A 19702-nucleotide genomic window follows, 5' to 3' on the forward strand; every position below is an offset into this window, starting at 1 on the left:
CTGCTGCTAACATCTTAGTTCCAGTTATGCCTGATCGGTGTACAATAAGTGCATTTAGCCCGCCACACAGTGTTGTTTTGGATGTTCGATAAGGTCCATTGCATAATATACATCATAAAAGTAGTTTTGTGTTTTTTGTATTTAGGTTCAGTGTTATAAGTGTCAGTGAAAATGCTAGGCAAACCAGGAGTAAATGTATAATTTTATTTTTTGGTCTGAAAGCCAAAAAAACAGGTAATCAAATGTAAACCAAGTGTGAACACACCTTAAGTTACTTTTTAATGATATATAACAGTTCCTTAAACATACTAAACAAAATGTCTTTTTTTTGTAATATTTTAGTTTTTGTAATACATCATTAATTACAAAAAAAAACATTAATTTCACTGATTTATGTTTTATTTCAATTTAGAAAAGTTCATCTTCAAAAAGTCCATCAGATATTAATATAGTAATCGCTCTGATGGATTCAGTTAAGTTTTTGAGTGATTGAGACTTCAAACTAGTGAATTTTTGTGTCTTTTTGACCAAAACCAAACCTAAAAAAATATTTTGAATGGTTTGTGATTCAAACTATACTTTTAGCGATGTACGACTGAATGACACAATGGAGTTTATGGGCAACAAACTTCTGTATACTGTAAAACAGTTTGCTTCACTTCTGGTTTAGGACTTTTGCATGCGCTTTGTTATATATTAAGCCGTTTTACTCAAGATAACTTCAAAGGAGCGAGCAATTGTGCAGACTGATTTATAAAAAAAAATATTTTTCCTCTAATTCACATTTATATATTTAAACTTAATAAAATAACAATAACTAGCTAGGTTAGCAGACTTAAAAGTTCATAGATGTCGGCCCCAGTTAATACTGCTGTTAACACTTTCTCTGAGAAGTGGATGCAATGAAACCTATTTTCCGTCTGCGACTTTCAGCATAAAGCCAACAGAAAAACAAGTGTTTGATTTATTTTGTGGTACCCGGCTCATTAATTTGTTTTAATTAATTCTGACTGCAACCTCACAACTCAGATAAAATATAATTTCTTATGTGAAGAAAAAAATGATTTTTGCTATGGGAACCTCTCATTGTGCATAGGCATGATGTTTAGAGCTTTATTAAAAAAAGATAATAAATAAGCCGATAAATTATGAAAAATCCCTCTCCTTACACCAGGAGCTGAGAGTTAACGTCAATCTGTCCCACAGGCATGGTATCATCACCCTTCAGGCTCTCTCTGAATCCAACAGAAGGCTGTGGATGGAGGCCATGGATGGAAAAGAGCCGGTAAGAGAAGCCGTTCAGCCCACACTGCTCAAAATGAGACTCTGCTCTCGGTTTGATAAACATATGTCTGCTCATAGTGCAAGAACTTCATTGTAAAGATAGGCTTTTCAAGCCCTGATAAGATAACAGTCTTTTATTCTCGGTTCAACCAATGATTTAAGTCAGGATTATCTGTTTGGCTGACCAATTTCAGACAAGAAAACCCATTTAAACACTCATTATTTTTGTACTTTACTGAGGTTTTGTTTTTTTCTTGAGCCCAATGTATCACTGACTCCCTTTTCCCATTATGGACACGTAACTGTTGTTATAGAGGCTCTTTGAACTCCAGGCAATGAATAGTGTACACATGGACAGGAAAAAGATGACAGCTGAGAATTTACACTTCACTAATGACTCTTTGTTTTGACTCTTATGCTGTCAGCTGTAGTTGATTGGCTTCAACTCATTTGACCCTCGTTGCACTGCTATTATTTAGATGAGTCTGTGAATTTCCTATATACAAAGGATTATTAGTGGGTGTATGTTTAAAGTACGAAACTATAAATTGTATTTTGTATATTCTGCCTATAATTTATATCCGTGAAGAGCTATGGATTATTCAGTATAATGCATTAATGTATATGCTTTAAATCGTGTTTTATATTTAGTGTTTTATAAACACATGCTGATTTCTTCTAGATTTACACCCTTCCAGCACTTCTGAGCAAGAAAGAGGAAAGTAAGTTAATCTCTTAATTTGTCATTTTGAGATGAACGGGTTCATTTGGCAGTTTGTAATATAGACTTTGTTCAATTTGAACTTGCATCCACATGCATGTTAAATTATAAGATAAAAATAGTTCCCCTGCATTGGCCTTATATTTATGTAACCTATAAACTCTGTGTCCACAGCATTCCTAAATGAAGCAGGCTTTAATTTTGTAAGGAAATGTATAGAGCTTGTGGAAACAAGAGGTGAGTCTATGCATCCTTTTCACTTGATTTAAGTTTTGCATTACATATATTACATTACAAATATATGCATTATATACATTTATGTTTATGTTCTTACACTACGTTCACATTTTTTTCCCATAAAATTTCTTTTTTAAAAGAAATTAATGCTTTTGTTCAGCAAGGATGTATTAAATTGATCAAAACTGAAAGTAAAGACTTTTAAATTGTTACAAAACAGTTCTATTTTAAACAACAGCATTTCTTTTATTTTCTATTTTTTCTATTACTATATTTTCTATATCACTAGAGTAATTGCTGTAATTGCTGATTAATTTTTATTATTATTATTATTATTATTATATACTAAAATAGAAAAAATAAACTGTAATAAAAATGTGCAATATTGCTGTTTTTACTGTATTTTTTATCAAATAAATGCAACCTTGTCGATTTTTTTTTTTTTTTAATCTGACCTCAAACTTTTAAATGTCTAAACAAAAATATGACTTTCATGGCTTCAACTAAATGTAATCAGGTTAAATCAGTAATGATAAATAATTTATTTAACTTAATAAGTTTATTTGGCTATTAAATTAACTACAGTTTTTGATTTGATTAACTTGCAGAATATTGACTTGCAAACTTTTTCATTGCTTTGAGTGGCTTATAATGCAACAATTGTCTTTTCCCTTTTATTGCTAGGCATTAACACAATGGGGCTGTACAGAATAGGTGGAGTTAACTCTAAAGTCCAGCGACTGATGACCACAGTGTTTGGTACAGTAATCCAGAAATCCAGTAGTACAGAATGCTTTTTTTCTCTCACAGAAACTTGATAAATTCAAGTGGTACTCACTGCAGAGTCAAATGACATGAAGCTCCACCTCTCTGGACATCTAATGGGGTGGAGGGATAGAGTTATGGGTAGGGTTCATAGACTGTAAAAAAAAATATGGACGTAGTGTCTGTAAAATTACCCATAGGATTCCGAAGAGCAGTTCTGAAGCGTAAAGTATAGAGACGAGATAGCGTTGCCATCTTATCAGCGCGCGTCACACCGGATAGCAGAAAATGGGTAAAGAGGCAAGATGTGGGCGGAGCTGAGTTGACATAATAACTAACAGACATTTACATTTATGCATTTGGCAGACGCTTTTATCCAAAGCGACTTTCATTGCATTCAAGGTACACATTTTAAAAAAATTTGTTAATTCTATCTTTCCCTGGGAATCAAACTCATGATCTTGGCGTTGCTAGTGCCATGCTTTACTGTTTGAGCTATAGGAAAGAACAGACAGCAGATAAATAGCTATCCACCTGTCACTCAAAGTGACCACGCCCTTAATTATGCAGACCTTTAAGGCTTTATGTAATGTAAACGAATGAGTTATAACAAAAACTCGCCCCCACACAGTTGTCATGAAGGGCAAAATTAGCAGTATAGACCAAAATCACAATTTTTACCAGGCTGTAAACATTTTTTTTCTGCTGTAAAGTTGGGAATTTTAATATGGAGCTCAATGAGATTCTGCTCCCTACTGAAGCCTGTCCCTAGTGGAAGTCGATTAATTGCAGTTTGTTACTTCAGTATTGGCTTCAACAGAATCTGGGGGAGGTTGCCGCTTGGTAGGGTTAGAAGTGTTTGGGTAGTCTAGCTTCACTCATTAGGTCCAAATTATATTTGCTCATCTGGACGTCTAGCGAGGAGGAGCATAGGCTCCACCCATTTGCTCTGCTGTGAGAAGCCTTTATAATATACATGAAGACTTTAACATAATACCATTTTTATAATATTGTTTTAAAAAAAGATTGTTAGAAATACACTATTTACAGTAACCTTAAACAGATGTTTTAGAAGCCAAATTCCATTTAACATGAGTTAATTTGACCCTTCCAGCCGCCAAAGCTCCTGCAGATATGGACCTTGACCCAGACACCTGGGATAACAAGACCATCACCAGTGGCCTGAAGAATTACCTCAGGTTTATAAATAGTCACCATAATCTTTACTTTTTGAAAGTGACTTGTAATCAAGGAAAAAGAGGTAAGTAATTATGTTTCCTACAGGTGTCTGGCAGAACCTCTCATGACCTACAGACTCCACAAAGACTTCATCATGGCAGTCAGTGAGTTCTAGCATGTTCTCTCCTTTGTGAACTCCTCATCATGTCCATCTGTGACTTGTTTATTTAATGATTAGATGCCTTTGGATTGTTTTATTTTTTTAGAGTCTGATGATCAGAACTACAGGGTCTGTGCTGTTCACGCCCTCGTCCATAAGCTCCCCGACAAGAATAAAGAGATGCTGGATATTCTGATAAAACATCTACATGTGTATGTCGGTCTAGTTCTTGAACATTGAAGAAGAAACTGTCTATTGGTTCATGAGGCACTTTAAATTCCACAAGGTGGTGCTAACCGTGGTGTTTTAAAAAAAAAAATGTTCTGTTGTTTTGACAGGGTTTCCACACATAGTCAGAAGAACCTGATGACTGTGTCTAACCTGGGTGTGATTTTTGGCCCCACACTCATGCGCTCTCAGGAAGAGACAGTTGCTGCCATGATGAACATCAAATTTCAAAATATTGTTGTAGAGATCCTGATAGAAAACTATGATAAGGTGACTGTTTAAACAAACATTTCTCCTGAAATGGACAGCATGCTGATAGAGGAACAAAATGTTTAAAAAAGATGAGAATTTATCATCTGACTGCTAGGTTTACACTCAAAGGGCTTTGCACAAGGTTGCACCAATATTTACAAAATTCTGGCATTTAAATAATTCATGTTACTGCCAATAACCTGTAAATATCCGATATAACAATTCTATAATATTTTGTCAGAATAAACTCAAAATAAAAGGCTTAATAATAAAAAAATATAATGTATGGAAGGACAAATGGGTATTCATTTTGAGGTTTGATAAAGATTATATTCAACAATGTTAATAAATAAGTACTGTTTTTACTTTATTTTACATTAGATTACAGCAAAGGTAAAAAATAATAATGAAAACAATTTAAAAAAAGAAGAAGAATTTTTTTTTTTTTTAAAGCAGTGACTACTTTTATTCAGCAAGGGCACATTAAAGTGATAAAAGTGACAGTAAAGACATTCATAATTTTACAACCGATTTCAAATAAAAAAACACAACAATATTAAACTTTTTTTCACATTAATAAGAATAAGCGATATTTATTGAGCATCAAATCAACATATTAGAATGATTTGTGAAGGATCATGTAACACTGAAGACTGGAGTAAAAAAAAATATTTTTCCATCACAGGAATAAATTACATTTTATTTAAATAAATTTAATATAAATTTAAATGCTAAAATAGTAAACTCTCGTTTTAAAGACTGTATTTTTTTATCTAATAAATGCATCTTTGATGAGAATAAAAGACTGTGTACAGTACATCGCTACTTCTCCTGCATGTTTTGATATAGTTTTGCTCATCTAATGCAGATGTTATTTGGTTAGATCAAAATACTCTTATTTTTTTATTATTTTTTTTTAGATATTTCATCAAGCTCCAGACCCTAACGTCCCCCTGCCTCAGCCTCAGCCTCACACTCAGTCTCGTGCCAGTGCCAGTGCCAGTGCCAGTGCCCGGCGCAGCAAAGCCATCTGTCTGTCCTCAGGGTCCCGTAAATCCAGAGGCTTGTACCATCCCACCCTGTGCCTGGCTGATGCTGACAGTGAGTGTCCCCAAAAACAGGCATTTAGGCCATCTATTAGAGCAGTCAATTTAACCCCTTCTCTCCATCAGGTGACACGTTCAGCAGCAGTCCAAGTAGCACTCCGATGGGCAGTATGGAGTCTCTCTCCTCGCACTCTTCAGAGCAGAACAGCTGCTCTAAGACGGGCTCCCCATCACGTTCCAAACACAAGGCATCAGGAAGTCTGTGCTGGACCACTCCATCTCCATCCTCCAATGGGCCCAAAAGCCCTGCTTGCACCGCCAGCCCCGATTCCAGCTCCAAAGAGGATGCCAACAAGACTGATGGAGAATGGGAGGAAGCACTGAGTACAAGCCCTGGAGATCGAAGCTCTCCGGCTTCAGAAATCCTCCAGAGGACCCTAGGAGAGACACTGGATGATCATAGGGAAGAACGACACAGTCTGTCCACCTGCTCTTCTCTCACTTCACTTCACATTTCTGAGGGTAAGAAAAAATGTAGCTGCTTTTGTGGAGGAGAATTCACAAAATCCTGCAAATTATCCACTAACTGGTTAACAGAACACTAACAGCATCTGCAAATAAACAACAACATCCAGCAGAATTTTGCGAGTTTAATGCTTGTGGGGGAAATGTACCTGTAAAATCAAGTCGGGCCTCTCTGTGATTAAAATTAAGCGAGCTCTGAGAGAGCTAAGAGGGTTAGTTCTAAAATACAGAGTACTTATTCAGTACAGTCATGCATGCTCATTTATTATCGAACAAACTCTTTTAAAATGAATTGGGCAAGCAAATTAACAAATTATCGTAAAGTTAACATGTACACTTCTCAATATCCCACAATATGCATTATTCTCACCACAAGAATGCAAATAACTTCTTGATGAAAGTTTCTCTTCCTCCCTAGAAGTTTTATTTAAATATCATAGATATTTTAGTTTTTGTAGTTGTGGAATAGTTTTTATTATTCAATTTTTTTGTTTTAATTTTCTATTTCTTTTTTGTCATTTTTATTAGTTGTTGTTTAGTTTGTATTACATTTTATTTCAGTTTTAGTTATTTTAGTACATCAAGTTAAACTATGAGCCAGATTTACTAAAATTAGCAAATTAGCGTTTCCAAAAAAAAGCGCAGATGGAAGTGAAAATGTATTTGCTTGATCTATTGATGACACACAAATTAAAAACACATGCAAGCTAGATGATTTTTCATAATGAGTAACGCAATCTACCAAGAGCAGCGCAAATAAACGTCTGGTTTAAGATATGCTTTTTTGGGGGGCTGTAAATAACAGGCAGCAAATACCTTTAAATTGACTAGTGCACTGCAAACCTTAGTAAATCACCTTCCTTGCATGAACCTCCAATAAATCTTGCGTCTGAAAGGGAAACTCCTACAAATACATATGCAATAAGGTCAGCTGCAAAAATATCCCTGTTCACACCTTTACAGCACTTACTCTTCTCTGTTTGTCTTTAGTAAATCTTGACAGTCATTTTTTTTTTACACCAAATGAGTTTGCAACTGTTTGGCCCTAAATAAGAAAAAAGTTTTAGTTAACTATAAAACCCTGCTCCTTACTCTCTTTCAATGTCTTGGCCTTGACTACGGAAATAAACATAGTTTTCTAGTTCCCCCTTGCAGCATTCGGCTACAGAAAGCATTTGAAACATAAGACAAAGGAAAGAACATAAAGGATGCTTTTCCCAAGACATTGATTCACACACTCATCCGTTTCTTGGTAACACTCAGGTTTCAGAAGTTGTCACGGCTCCGTCCAGAGCCTGGTGTCACGCGGTCAGAGAGACAGTCTCAAGTCCCTCCATCTGCCTGATCTTCCTCCTAAAGAGAGCGTGAGATACAGAGCTGACTCATCAGCCAGCAATGGCTACCAGAGACCGGGATCTATGTAAGCACAAACCTTCTCTGTGATTTTCTGTCATAATGTAAAACCAGTTTTTACACTAATCTCAGTTGATATCAATACTATATCAAATGTTGCCATGCTTTTATCCCTCAGTGTGGCCTGCCGTGCAGCAATCTTTGAGAGTCCTGTGATTTCCCAACCCACAATAGGAAGGTAATGAGCCAGATTACGTTTATTATTAAGTTTTATATATAAAATTGTTAAAATGTTATTTATTTTGAAATATATATATTTGAAATTAAATATAAGCAGATTTTTAAAATATACTTATATAAGTATGTTAGATATAATGAATCACGATTAATCAATTTAACAGCACTAGTTATTTCCAGGTCTGCTGCACTGATTTAATGGGGTAAATCTACACAAATGTGTGTTAAATTGTCACAACAGCTAAATTGCAAGGCACTAAGAGAATCAGATATCATTTATACTCTATTATATTTTATGAGGTTATTTCTAAGGTCTATTCTATGCCATTGTCCTGTCATTTTTCCTTATACATTACTTTGCAAAAGTTTGGGGGTCTTAAAGAATTGTTTGAATGTTTTTGTATTTATTTGATAAAAAATACTGTTACGCAGCAATAATGTGAAATGCCTTGTAATGTATAATAACGATGTGACTGATTTTTTTATATCGTCTGTACTACAAAATGTTAAGTGTTGTTAGTGTTGTCAGGGAGTTTACTTTATAGTCATGTCTCTAACTCCCTCTGGTGTTTTCACAGAGATGCTAAAGCCTTGTATTCCTGTCAAGCGGAGCACAGTCATGAACTCAGCTTTCCTCAGGGGGCGCTCTTCTCCAATGGTAACCGTACTCTCTCTTTAAAGCTGCACTTTGTGTACTGTTGCTATGGATACAGTTCTAGCTATAAGCCTCTGCTTTACTTTCATAAGGAAACAGAAATATAAATGGCTGTGTAGAATGTTGTGCACTCGCTCATGCTGCATTTAACTTTTTATTGTGTGTGTGTTTTAACGTCCATGCAGTGTATGCTTCAGTGGAACCTGGCTGGCTCCAAGCTACATATAATGGCAAAACTGGACTCATCCCAGAGAATTATGTGGTGTTCCTCTGATGGGGCCAGAAAAGGCAAAAGCAAAGTCCATGGTATCCATGGTGTTCATTTCTGCAAAAAAGGGACCATTTATATGTAGATTTCTGCCTTACTGTATGTAAATCGTTTTTGCATAGCATAGTATTATAACCAAATCATTAACCATTGCATTTGATAATGTTTATTTGGGATGTAAATATCATATTTGTCTTAAATGTACAGTAGATTTTAGGTACATGCAGTTGACTGTATTAAAACAAATTTATGTATTTATGTGAAGCTCATAATGCTGATGAGCTCTAATATTTTTAAACTGTAGACATGAGCTCATAACACTCTGATCAGTGTTGCGGTACGGCTCTGAAGGAAATATATAGAGGGAGAATTATACCTGTGCTGAATGCATTAAATAGCGACCAAATTAAGTAGCAGAAGATACTGTGTTGCCTAATGTGATGTATGTGAAATTGTTAGTACTATGTTTTATTGACCTTCTTTTCAGTGATACCAAAATATCAAGCATTTTTGGTAGATGCAGGTCATCTTTCATTTCAGTAACTGTTGAATCTTTTAGGTGAAATCAATGAGTTGACTCATTTGAAATTTTAATTTCAAAAGGTTAGATAGAAAACCTTTGAATAGTTTGTTTTAAATAAGAACATTTCCATGTCCTTAACCCCCTTCCTCCAAATTTCAACAAATTACATCATGAATGAACTTACTTTATGAGCCAATTATTTTTTCTTATATACTTATTTTATTTTTTTATACTAATATACTCTAATGGTTGTGGTATTTGGCAAAACAGCTTAACAAAAATGTGTTCTTTCAATATTTTAGCTTATACTTTTGAGTGTAATATAGTGGATTTTGTTTGAAGTACAATCAAAAAAGACAAAATACTTCTGACAGTGTTAAATTTTGTAGCATGTCTGTCATAATTTGTTAGTGTGTGTTCACAAAAAAATAATATTTTTTTTTTCTCCAATTAATGGCTCTGCTGTATTTTATTTTACACTGGTTTAGCATTTCTATATGTTTAAATGGAAAAATTAATTGTTGTACAGATTATAATACTGAATATTGACATCAGTCACAAAGTAATTTAATATTTGATGATTTTATCATAAAGCAGTTTAACTAATAAAATGTAATTGTTTATTTACTGAAAACTTTCCTTGTTCCTTTTGTTGCATTTCAACCTGTTCTTGTCTGTCTCAATCCATCCATCGGTCTTTGTCCCCTCCGTTTAAATCTATAAGGCATTCTTAGTTTAAGCCTGCTTTGTATTCTGTGTACTGTTGAGAGAACATGAAAAGTGATAAATTCCACATTTCAAAATTTTAAAACATTACTTCACTTTGGCTTTGTACTGAACAGTACATATTACACATTATTAAATAATCTGACTAATTCCCCCAAGTGTGTAAGTAAACTTCCCCTGTGGTATCATTGGCTTGAAAAAGTGGATTTTTCCTGCACTTTGGATGGATATGAGGTTTTTCTATCTGACATCATCATCTTAAGGACCTTTAACAACAATGTCCAAATATCTGAAAGTCAAAGGGACACCAGCAAAATGATTCAGAATGGAAATGCTATTAACATTACAACATGTATACAGCAATACAGTAATTAAACAAACACACTGTTGTAGATATTTAACATTTGCATACTGTAAATGTCCATGAGTTCCTCTCATGCTCTTTTGAACAGTAATTCCTGTTACACAAAAAGGAGAAATAAAGATTTAAAGAGTTATATTAAGAGTCCCTGTTGAGAAAAGGGATACGAGATTGAAAAAGTGGGCTGTCCCATACAAAAATAAAATAAAATGTTGCGTTTGAACAGAACTTTATCTCCTGGGCGGTTTCACAGACAAGGCATGTAAGACATGTTTGAACGGTTTTAATTGAAAGAAATCAATTCACACCAGTAGTGTTTTTTCTTTTCTTTTTCTAAGGCACCTTTATAAAATGTACTTAAATGTCCTAACTGAACTAAGCCCTATCTGTGAAACCAGGCCTATGTAATTGAGGGAAAATTATGTTGATATATATGATCACATTTGCGATTCGAGGTCATTTCCAGAAACATTTTTTATAGACACAAATTACACACAAACTAATTTACATATATATATATATATATATAATTGTATATATATATAATTATATATATATATATATATATATATATATATATATAAAATTGTATATATATATATATATATATATATATATATATATATATATATAATGTATATATATATATAATGTATATGTATATATATATATATATATATATATATATATATATATATATATATATATATATATATATATATAATGTAACAGAGTAAAGAAGAATTAACTAAATGTATTTTTTGCTGTGTGTGAATTAGTTTGAAGGGTACTTACTAACAGAAATCATCTTAACAGTAAATGCATATGTACGATACATGTATTATGTATCACCAAAACAGAAACACAGAAAATCATTTCTTCACAGTCATGGAAAATCAATAGCTTTTCTTTGCGCTATTAAACCAGCAGGCCAAGGCAGAGAAGCATGTGAAACCACATATAGTCCTTGAGAAAACTGTATTGCTTGATAAATAGTTGATTATATGCTTCTGTTTAAATAAAAGACACTGTTGTCTGACTTCTTCAGTTTGACTTTAATATCAAGCAGTCCTGAGAGAGATTTTTTTTAAGTGTCCTCACAAGCTTTGCCAGCTCCTCCATGTTGTGTGACTTTTCTTCCAGCAGCTCATAGCGAAGGCTTGAAATGTCCTGCTTAATCTCCTTTAGTTCACCTGTAACACAGTGTTCAGTCTGAATTATGAAATATATAAATCATATGAGTATTTTCAAACCTATTTCACACACACACACAAAAAAAAAAAACTATTCCTTCACACTCATGTTGTTACGGACCCCTTTGCTTTTTTTTTTAGGTCACAAAAGCGATTCATTAATTGCGATGCATACATTGTTTTTGCTATTAATGAGTTAATAGTGACCATAAGTAACAAGTTATGAAAAAATTTATAATTTCTTTAAACGAAAAGTTCACCCAAAAATGAAAATTTGATGTTTATCTGCTTACCCTCAGGGCATCCAAGATGAAGGTGTGTTTGTTTCTACAGTAGAACACAAATGAAGATTTTTGGGTGAACTATCCCTTTAATGAGACCTTAAATACACACTCACCCTCATTGACTTCATCACATTCTTTGTCATTTTGAGCTTTGATGATGTATCGTTTGACAAGACGCTTCATTATTTTCTGTAAAGATCAAAGAGCAAATATGAACCATATTCAGATCTATTATAAATGTTCAGTGTATAAAAAAACAACAAGTAAACATGCCTGATATCGACTGGAGCTAGGAAGGTTCTTGTCCCTGCAAGTTTTGCTCTGTCCCAACTTAATTATGACCCAACAAATCACAAGAGCAACATAAATGGATTAGTGATTGTAAATGAACGATACAAATTGACTTAACTAATTTGCGTACTCTAATGCAGAATCAGAGGGGATTTGTCTCACCTCACTGAGCTCAGACCCCTTCATAATGGCTTTGTGTCTGTCAAAAAGCTCCCGCAGGAGACTCTTAGTCCCCATCACCAGACCCAGAACAGACTTGGGACTGGGAACCAAGTTAAAAGGCACAGGGAGAGTCCTGCCCTCCTCAAAGTAGGTGAACCAGAGTCTGGCCCGGGCAAACTTCCACTCCACATCTGCATCATCCTGCAAGACGCCAGGATAAAACAAAAATTTGAAATGCTTAAATTGAAAAATTAATCTATTCAGATATGCAGAGGTAAGAAGAAAATGGTTTAATTCAATTAAAACTACGCAGTCAAAATAATTATCCCATTCTGAAGAGAATAGAGATAAGGTTGTTTTTTTTTCCATATTATGCAAAAACCTCTTCACTGGAGTGCTTCATCAGCAAATAGTCTTAAACGCAGATTTACAGATCCCATTTGGTCGGCCGCACAAAGATTTATAATGTCAGCAGCTCTTAAAAATAAATAACTGAGAAGACATAAAGTACCTCAATCTCCTGAAAGGAACTGTTGATCATGGCAATGAGCATGTTGAGTAGGACGATGACCACTGTGACATTGTAAACTCCATAGAGAACATAGCCAATGTTCTCAATGAACTTGTGTCCATTGTTCAGGATCACGGATTTGACCTCAGAAAGGCCAAATATTGCCCAAAACAGTGTTTTGAAGCTTTCTTCTACACTACAAAAATAAAGAAGACATGTATTGATTGAAGTCCAAACTAAGGATCATTTCCTTTTTTCACAAGAGATGCTTTTTAAATATAATATATATAATATAATATATGTGGATATACTTATTTTTACTCACGTTGTGAAAGCTTCATTCTGTTTAGCTCCCCGATAATATGAGTAGAGGTTGAACATCCCAATCATGAAAGCCAGAAAGACTAGGATGAAGATAACCATGAACTTGAAGATGTCCTTAACAGTTCGTCCCAGAGATATCTGCAATGGTCCAAAGCTCTCATTTGCCGGCAGGATGTACGCAATTCGAGAAAAGCTCAGGACCACTGCAATGGCATACAAGCCCTCTGAAACTAACTGAGGATCAGACGGGAGCCAGTCGATCCGAGCTGGGATAAAAAAGATCATTTATGCAGATCGCTTGTTGTATTTCATTGTAATTTTGCCTGACTTGATAGGACAGTCACTCACCCAACTGGAAGTATCCCACCTCAAAAGGCAAAGTTACATTGGTTAAATCTGTGTAGTGCTCATCGACGTAGCGTTGTGCTACAGATGCATGCCAGAAAGCCATTATCCTTGAGATGAAGGATGCCACAAAAATGGCCAACATTCCAAAGTCTAGCAAATTCCAAGGCTCAAGCAGGTATTCTCTTGGACCTTGGGACCAGATCTCCTTACACTCTGCCCAAATCATCCCTGAGAGAAGGACATAGAAACATAGAAATGAATGTTGCAACAAGCCATTTGTCCTAGAACATGGAAATTAACTGTACATTTTGTTCTCTAAATACAGACTGCAGTAGAGTAGTAACTTTTGACAAGTTAAAAATCAGTCTGAAACAAACCTATGACCCAGAAAATGATGAGCATTTCCATCCACGTAAAGGGAGTTGTTTTCATACGAAACAGCTGCGTCGGATAGTCATGAATGGTCATATTTGGAAGCAGCTTTGTCCCATCAAAGCGATCTGCAGCGTTCATGACCAAAAGGCCAAGGAAAATAGTGAAGGAGGCCGCATGTGCCACAAACTTAAGAAACGGACCACGCATGATCTTTCCCATCTGTTGATAAGAGCATTTTTTTACTGACTTTGGTGTGATAAACAAAATACTTCAAGTGCTATGAAAGCATTCTTCTATATTGTATATTTGTACATTACTGCTTATCAGCCTGATATGCTTATCAACAATATTATGACTCATAGGATACGGTGGATATTTTAAGCACTGCTGTAATTTACAACCATGGGAACAGGCTTAATCTTACTGAGTAAAGATTTCAGTGGATGATTCAAGCCTTTGCTTTATTCTTTAGACATGCACTGTATGTTTGCTATGCAATACATCTGGTTTTTAACCAGAATACCTTTTTTTTGTTAAAACAACTTACCTTGCTGCATGGTGCCACCCAATACACCATAGCAAGAAAGGGGAGTCCCATTGCAACCCCTAAAACCACTAGGAACTTAATGGCTGTGGTCTGCTGCCTGAGTCCGGGCAGGTTTTCGTACCATATTGATAAGAGCTGTTGCTGACAGTTAGGATGGGCAACAAACTGTTTGGGACAAATTCATTAAAAGGAAGTGTTTATGATAGAATTAGAATGCAGATTATACAAATTCTGTGTTTTTTATTTAAAAAATGTATATGTATATATTTACCTTTTTCAGTTCATACTTTATTGCAAGTTTTAAGCGAAAGAGACTTGGTCGGCCAGGCAGTTCTAAAGTATCGTCCTCTTCACCATTTAAAATGGCTTCCACTTCCTCTGTGCTCCGACACAGGTCCAGAAGCCCCACAACAAAGTCTTTGCATTGCATAGAAAGTTTCCTATATTCATTCTGAGGAAGATACATGAAGATGAAGATACATCATTATAAAGAAAATGTAATACATTTTCGAAGAAATAGTTCATCCAAAATTAAAATTCTGTGAAAATATTCTGTGGAAAACAAAAAAGAGAAACGCTGAAGAATGTAGGCTAATGACCGTTGAGCTACAAAATGACAAAAAAAAAACAGCATAAAGGGAGTCATACAACTTGTTTTCTACATTCCAAGTCGTATGAATCTATGTTTATGTGATGAACAAATCTAATTGGTTATCTTTCCCTCCACTGTAATTGTCATATCTCATGTGTACTTTTAGATATTCTAAGACGCAGCATGGTGATTGGTCGTGTGACACACAATTGTCAATGTTGATTGGTCACATCGCACTGTCATCAAACCTGCTGCCACATTTAACTTTTTCAGTTAACAATGACTTAAATTTCAGTACATTTTACCATACTTTCAAAAAGAGTACTTATTAAAGAAATAATATTTTAAAAGAATATACTTAAAGGGATAGTTCACCCAAAAATGAACATTTGATGTTTATCTGCTTACCCCCCAGGGCATCCAAGATGTAGGTGTGTTTGTTTCTTCAGTAGAACACAAATGAAGATTTTTAACTCCAACCGTTGCTTGTATAATGCATGTTGAGGGATGTTTTTCTATGAGAGCCACTATGAGAGTAAAAAACACATAGATATACGAATGCATATTAAACATAGCAGCTTGTGGCAACACTTCGATATCTTAAGACACAAAACGATCGGTTTCTGCGAAAACCGAACAGTATTTTTTTATTTATTTTTTACCTCAAATACAACACTATGTCCAACAACCGCAAGTGTGCCGTCAATTCCGCTGAATGAAGTAAAATTACACTATATAGCAAACGATACGAGTCTGACATCACGTCTGCTGCTTGTATCCCATTGAGAACATCTCCAGCAGAACTGATGGGTCGCTCGTGGCTGTTTAACATAGTTATTATTTGAGGTAAAAAATTATATAAATACTGTTGGGTTTCTCACACAAACCGATCATTTCGTGTCTTAAGACATAAATGCTTAGCCACAAGCCACAGGGTTTAATATGGATTCGTAGGTCTATGTGTTTTTTACTCTTATAGTGGCTCTCATAGAAACACACCCCATTGACATGCATTATACGAGCAACGGTTGGAGTTAAATATCTTCATTTGGGTTCTACTGAAGAAACAAACACACCTAGATCTTGGATGCCCTGGGGGTATAGCCTAGAAATCTAGACGCACCCTAGTGGCAGCAAATCTAATCTGCCCGCGAGTGTCGTCTAGCAACTCTCAATACCCTTTTGAGCTGTAATTGCCCAACTCTTGCTGGGCCAATCACATCGTGTATAGAGTCGGTGGGCGGGGCCATAATGACGACGGCCGAGTTGCGTTTGCGTGCTAGTAAACACAGAAACTGGAGAACGGCGGTCTTTCGAATCAGCTTTGACCGTGACTCTGGAAGACTTGGAGTTAAGCTTTTCTCTGAGAAAAGAACAAAGAGCGGCACTGAAGTCATTCTTAAAAATGGAAGATGTGTTCGGGGTTTTGCTGACTGGATACGGCGAATGTTTAATCTATCAAAAAGCTCTGTTTCACCTTCGTTGCTCTGGTTGGTGTAGAGCTATCCTATGGTGTGCAGAGGGATTTTGAAAGATAACCGTTTATCCCGCCCCTCGGATTGAGCCCTGTCAATGGTGAGTTTCCAGACCAAACATCTTGATGTGGGTCTGGCTTGTCAGGCTACTGGGGGTAAGCAGATGAACATCAAATTTTAATTTTTGGGTGAACTATCCCTTTAAATGTGAATCATTTTCATACACTTAACTGCATGTTAACTGCAATGAAAATGCATCATAGTTTACATTTATATTAAATGCATTTATCTAAAATAATGGCTGCTTTTTTGCAGAGTTGATTACATCTTTATATATAATTTTAGAATTATTACTTATATTGTCTTTGCAATATGGTTAAAGTGTACTGCTGAATGTACTGACAAGAATTAATAGTCAACTAAAATATGGTTTAATGTCATTTCTATTGAACCTTGTACGTCTTTAAATATGTTTGTTATTGAACATTTGTAATGATGAAATTGCAATTTAGTATATTTAAAATAGATGTAAATATCGAGTAATACCAAATAACACTACAGTTAAGTCAAAATTAAGTAGGCCTACTTTACATTGACTTTAGTATGTTAGTCACCCGCATAAAATAACTTTACTTCTTTAAAGTCATGACAAATATTATCAAAACATAATTATTTAAATTGCAGGCTACTTTAAAATTTTTAAATAGATATTATTACAACGTGCACTTTAAAGAAAGTGTACTCTCTTTAATTACTCTTAGTGGCCTTTTCTTTATTTTTAAATTATCTTCATGTACAGGGTTTATTTTTATTTTAAGAAAATATACTTTTAAGATTTGAAGTAGGCTCTACAAGTGCACATACAATCAGGCATTCTTCTTCTTTTTTAAAAAAGAGCTCCTCACACAAATTTGTATGATTTCAGAATACTATGTGCTCACTTTACATAAAGGTTCGATTTTTGGTTAACAAAATGAGGGTGAGTAAATAATCACAGGATATTTCATTTTTGAAACCAACTCTTTAGATGACGAACAGTTTTGGTTGTGTCAATAGGACTGTATTGCTATACCTTAAATTCTTTTTCAATATTGGCCAAGGAAGCGAGCTCATTGCTGAGCTCCAGAGCCGCCAGCACAGGATCCTCATTGGACAGAGAGAGGTACGCCGGACTGGCCAATCCTCTGTAGGCATTGATACGCGAGCGGGAGTGGGAAAAAGAATCGTACTTTTGATGGTAATTGCAGGTGTCGCAGGCACAAAAGTAGTCATGTGGCTGCTCAATGCGAGCACCCTTTCCCAAAAGAATGTGCACGACCTCGTATTCGTGACAGTGAGATGCTAGAATGATTGGAGTGACGTCATGAGAAAAGCGCGTGCCATCTTCGTCATACGCAAAAAAGTCATCGTGCATCGGAGCCTGGCTGGGGCTCGCTGTGAGTCTGTTGTAGTCGGCGAAAGCTTTGTGGCTCAAAATGGCCTCGACAATCCTGGTGTAACCTTTGCTGATGGCTAACAATAGTGCATCCCCAATGCGCGACAGATTGTCTTTATTAAGCAGTAGCTCTGTCACCTCTAAGTGTTCGTTTGCCACTGCCAACTGCAATGCATTCTGACCCATGTAGTCCACACAGTTAACATCCAGCTCGGGGATCTCCTCAAGCATTCTGCGCACAACAGGTATGTTTCCATACTCGGCAGCATCAAGGAAACGTTCCTCCACAGGCGTTAGGCTGTTTGGATGGGCATTGAACATGTAAGCTGCCCCTCGCACCGCCTGCCTTCTGCTCTTGGGTAGCGCCTGTCGGGCCAGATTCTCTCTACGATGAAAAAACATAGGCTATCAAAAATGTGTGTATATATTAGTATTTTGTTTATTAATATATCATTCAATCACACATTGGGTCTATGTAAAAGTATGTTGGCTATACTGTTTACAGTGTTAGGCTGCCATTAGTATACTCATACAAATATTTGCAAACATTGTTAGCCATAGCTGTGCTTAAACATGTTATTTACCTTCATTCATGCCAATGACTTACATGATAAACTTTTAAACTGGTGCTACTAGTTTGTGATGAACGTACGTGTTTAATGAATACTGACATTTTAAACGAGCAAACCATCGCACAAATATTACATTAAACTTGATGAGAGTTTCCTTCATGACATTAAACTACATGTTACCTCAGAAGGCAATGCCAACTAAACATTCACTATACACAGAACCTTGACCAACTCACCCATGGTAGTGTCCATAACTGCCAAAAGAGTCCTCACCAAAGTCTTCGTTCATCAGTAGATTGTCTTTACTTCTGTTCCTCTTTTCAATCGTGTGATACTTTGATTGGTTTTTATCCTCCAGAACAGGTCTCCTTTGATTCATACTTTCAACTGAGGCAGTTCACGTCTTAAAAGTGAATACACCAAAGCTAACACATCCTGTTATCCAAACATCCAGCTGTGAGTGATTGAGTGCGCTACACACTGGCAAGTCACCATCCTCTACAGCCTTTGTTATGTTCCCGTTAAAACTCTTGAGATAGTACAGAGCACAGTGGAATTCTAACTGTTGTTTTCCACACATTGGCTATTAATGAAGAATGTAACAATCTTCATGCTGGTTTACAAAACTTAAAAAATATATGTTTTCTTGCTTGCTTGGTTTATTTGGTCAAACTAAATGAAGGTGAAAGCATTTAGTCCTAATTTCAACATTAGACAGATAACAGGATCCATTCATTTGTTTGATTAGTAACATTTTCAGTATGTAGAATCAAATGAGAAATCGCAGAAATGCCATATGCAAATCCCTCACCTTTCAAAATAACTGTTACTGTATATTCCTCTCAGTTTGTATTAGGAATCATGAATTAAATCTGCTTCCAGCTCCCAAAATCAAAACTCAGTGACGGAGTGCAGATGTAGAATCCCTTTGGGTCTATTTCAGCGTTCCCAATAAACCTCTACATCCTGTGTTCATTACGAACATCCAGCTCTCTGTAAACTGTGGGAAATGCCTTCAATGGATTTTCAGACTGACCAATCGTCATCAACATTTAGCGGCGACATCACACTTT

The 19702-nt window shown here is 35.6% G+C and overlaps 2 protein-coding genes across 3 annotated transcripts in view; one reads left to right on the forward strand and one right to left on the reverse strand.

Annotated features, from left to right (window-relative positions):
* Window positions 1-10999, forward strand: part of arhgap42a (Rho GTPase activating protein 42a) — a 31593-nt gene extending 20594 nt beyond the window's left edge. For both annotated transcript variants that reach the window (XM_067422777.1, XM_067422779.1), the window contains 14 exons: window positions 1207-1285; window positions 1967-2006; window positions 2180-2242; window positions 2927-3001; window positions 4122-4206; window positions 4292-4350; window positions 4453-4558; window positions 4685-4844; window positions 5747-5927; window positions 5999-6394; window positions 7661-7817; window positions 7929-7988; window positions 8566-8645; window positions 8828-10999. In XM_067422777.1, coding sequence (XP_067278878.1) covers window positions 1207-1285; window positions 1967-2006; window positions 2180-2242; window positions 2927-3001; window positions 4122-4206; window positions 4292-4350; window positions 4453-4558; window positions 4685-4844; window positions 5747-5927; window positions 5999-6394; window positions 7661-7817; window positions 7929-7988; window positions 8566-8645; window positions 8828-8916 — 1630 coding nt within the window. In that variant the 3' untranslated portion in view covers window positions 8917-10999. The remainder of the gene's footprint in view (window positions 1-1206; window positions 1286-1966; window positions 2007-2179; window positions 2243-2926; window positions 3002-4121; window positions 4207-4291; window positions 4351-4452; window positions 4559-4684; window positions 4845-5746; window positions 5928-5998; window positions 6395-7660; window positions 7818-7928; window positions 7989-8565; window positions 8646-8827) is intronic.
* Window positions 11000-11257: 258 nt separating this feature from the next.
* trpc6a (transient receptor potential cation channel, subfamily C, member 6a) lies at window positions 11258-19702 on the reverse strand. Its single transcript, XM_067422780.1, has 12 exons — window positions 18866-19702; window positions 17695-18442; window positions 14827-15006; window positions 14556-14720; window positions 14011-14227; window positions 13634-13861; window positions 13287-13551; window positions 12962-13157; window positions 12451-12651; window positions 12271-12327; window positions 12111-12186; window positions 11258-11713 (listed from the first exon to the last, which is right to left on the reverse strand). The coding sequence occupies exons 1-12, from the start codon at window positions 19006-19008 to the stop codon at window positions 11565-11567; spliced, it is 2625 nt and encodes an 874-aa protein (XP_067278881.1). The 5' UTR covers window positions 19009-19702; the 3' UTR covers window positions 11258-11564.

The sequence above is a fragment of the Pseudorasbora parva genome, chromosome 18 (assembly GCF_024679245.1).
Source record: "Pseudorasbora parva isolate DD20220531a chromosome 18, ASM2467924v1, whole genome shotgun sequence".
In the NCBI taxonomy this organism is placed as follows: Eukaryota; Metazoa; Chordata; class Actinopteri; order Cypriniformes; family Gobionidae; genus Pseudorasbora; species Pseudorasbora parva.

Excerpts from the sequence above, each read along its gene's own strand:
- trpc6a (XM_067422780.1), bottom strand. The coding sequence starts at position 19,008 with ATGAATCAAAGGAGACCTGTTCTGGAGGATAAAAACCAATCAAAGTAT. Across the intron at positions 13,158-13,286 it reads CAGAATGAAGCTTTCACAAC|TGTAGAAGAAAGCTTCAAAA; the intron begins GTGAGTAAAAAT and ends TTATTTTTGTAG. Across the intron at positions 12,187-12,270 it reads CTAGCTCCAGTCGATATCAG|AAAATAATGAAGCGTCTTGT; the intron begins GCATGTTTACTT and ends TGATCTTTACAG.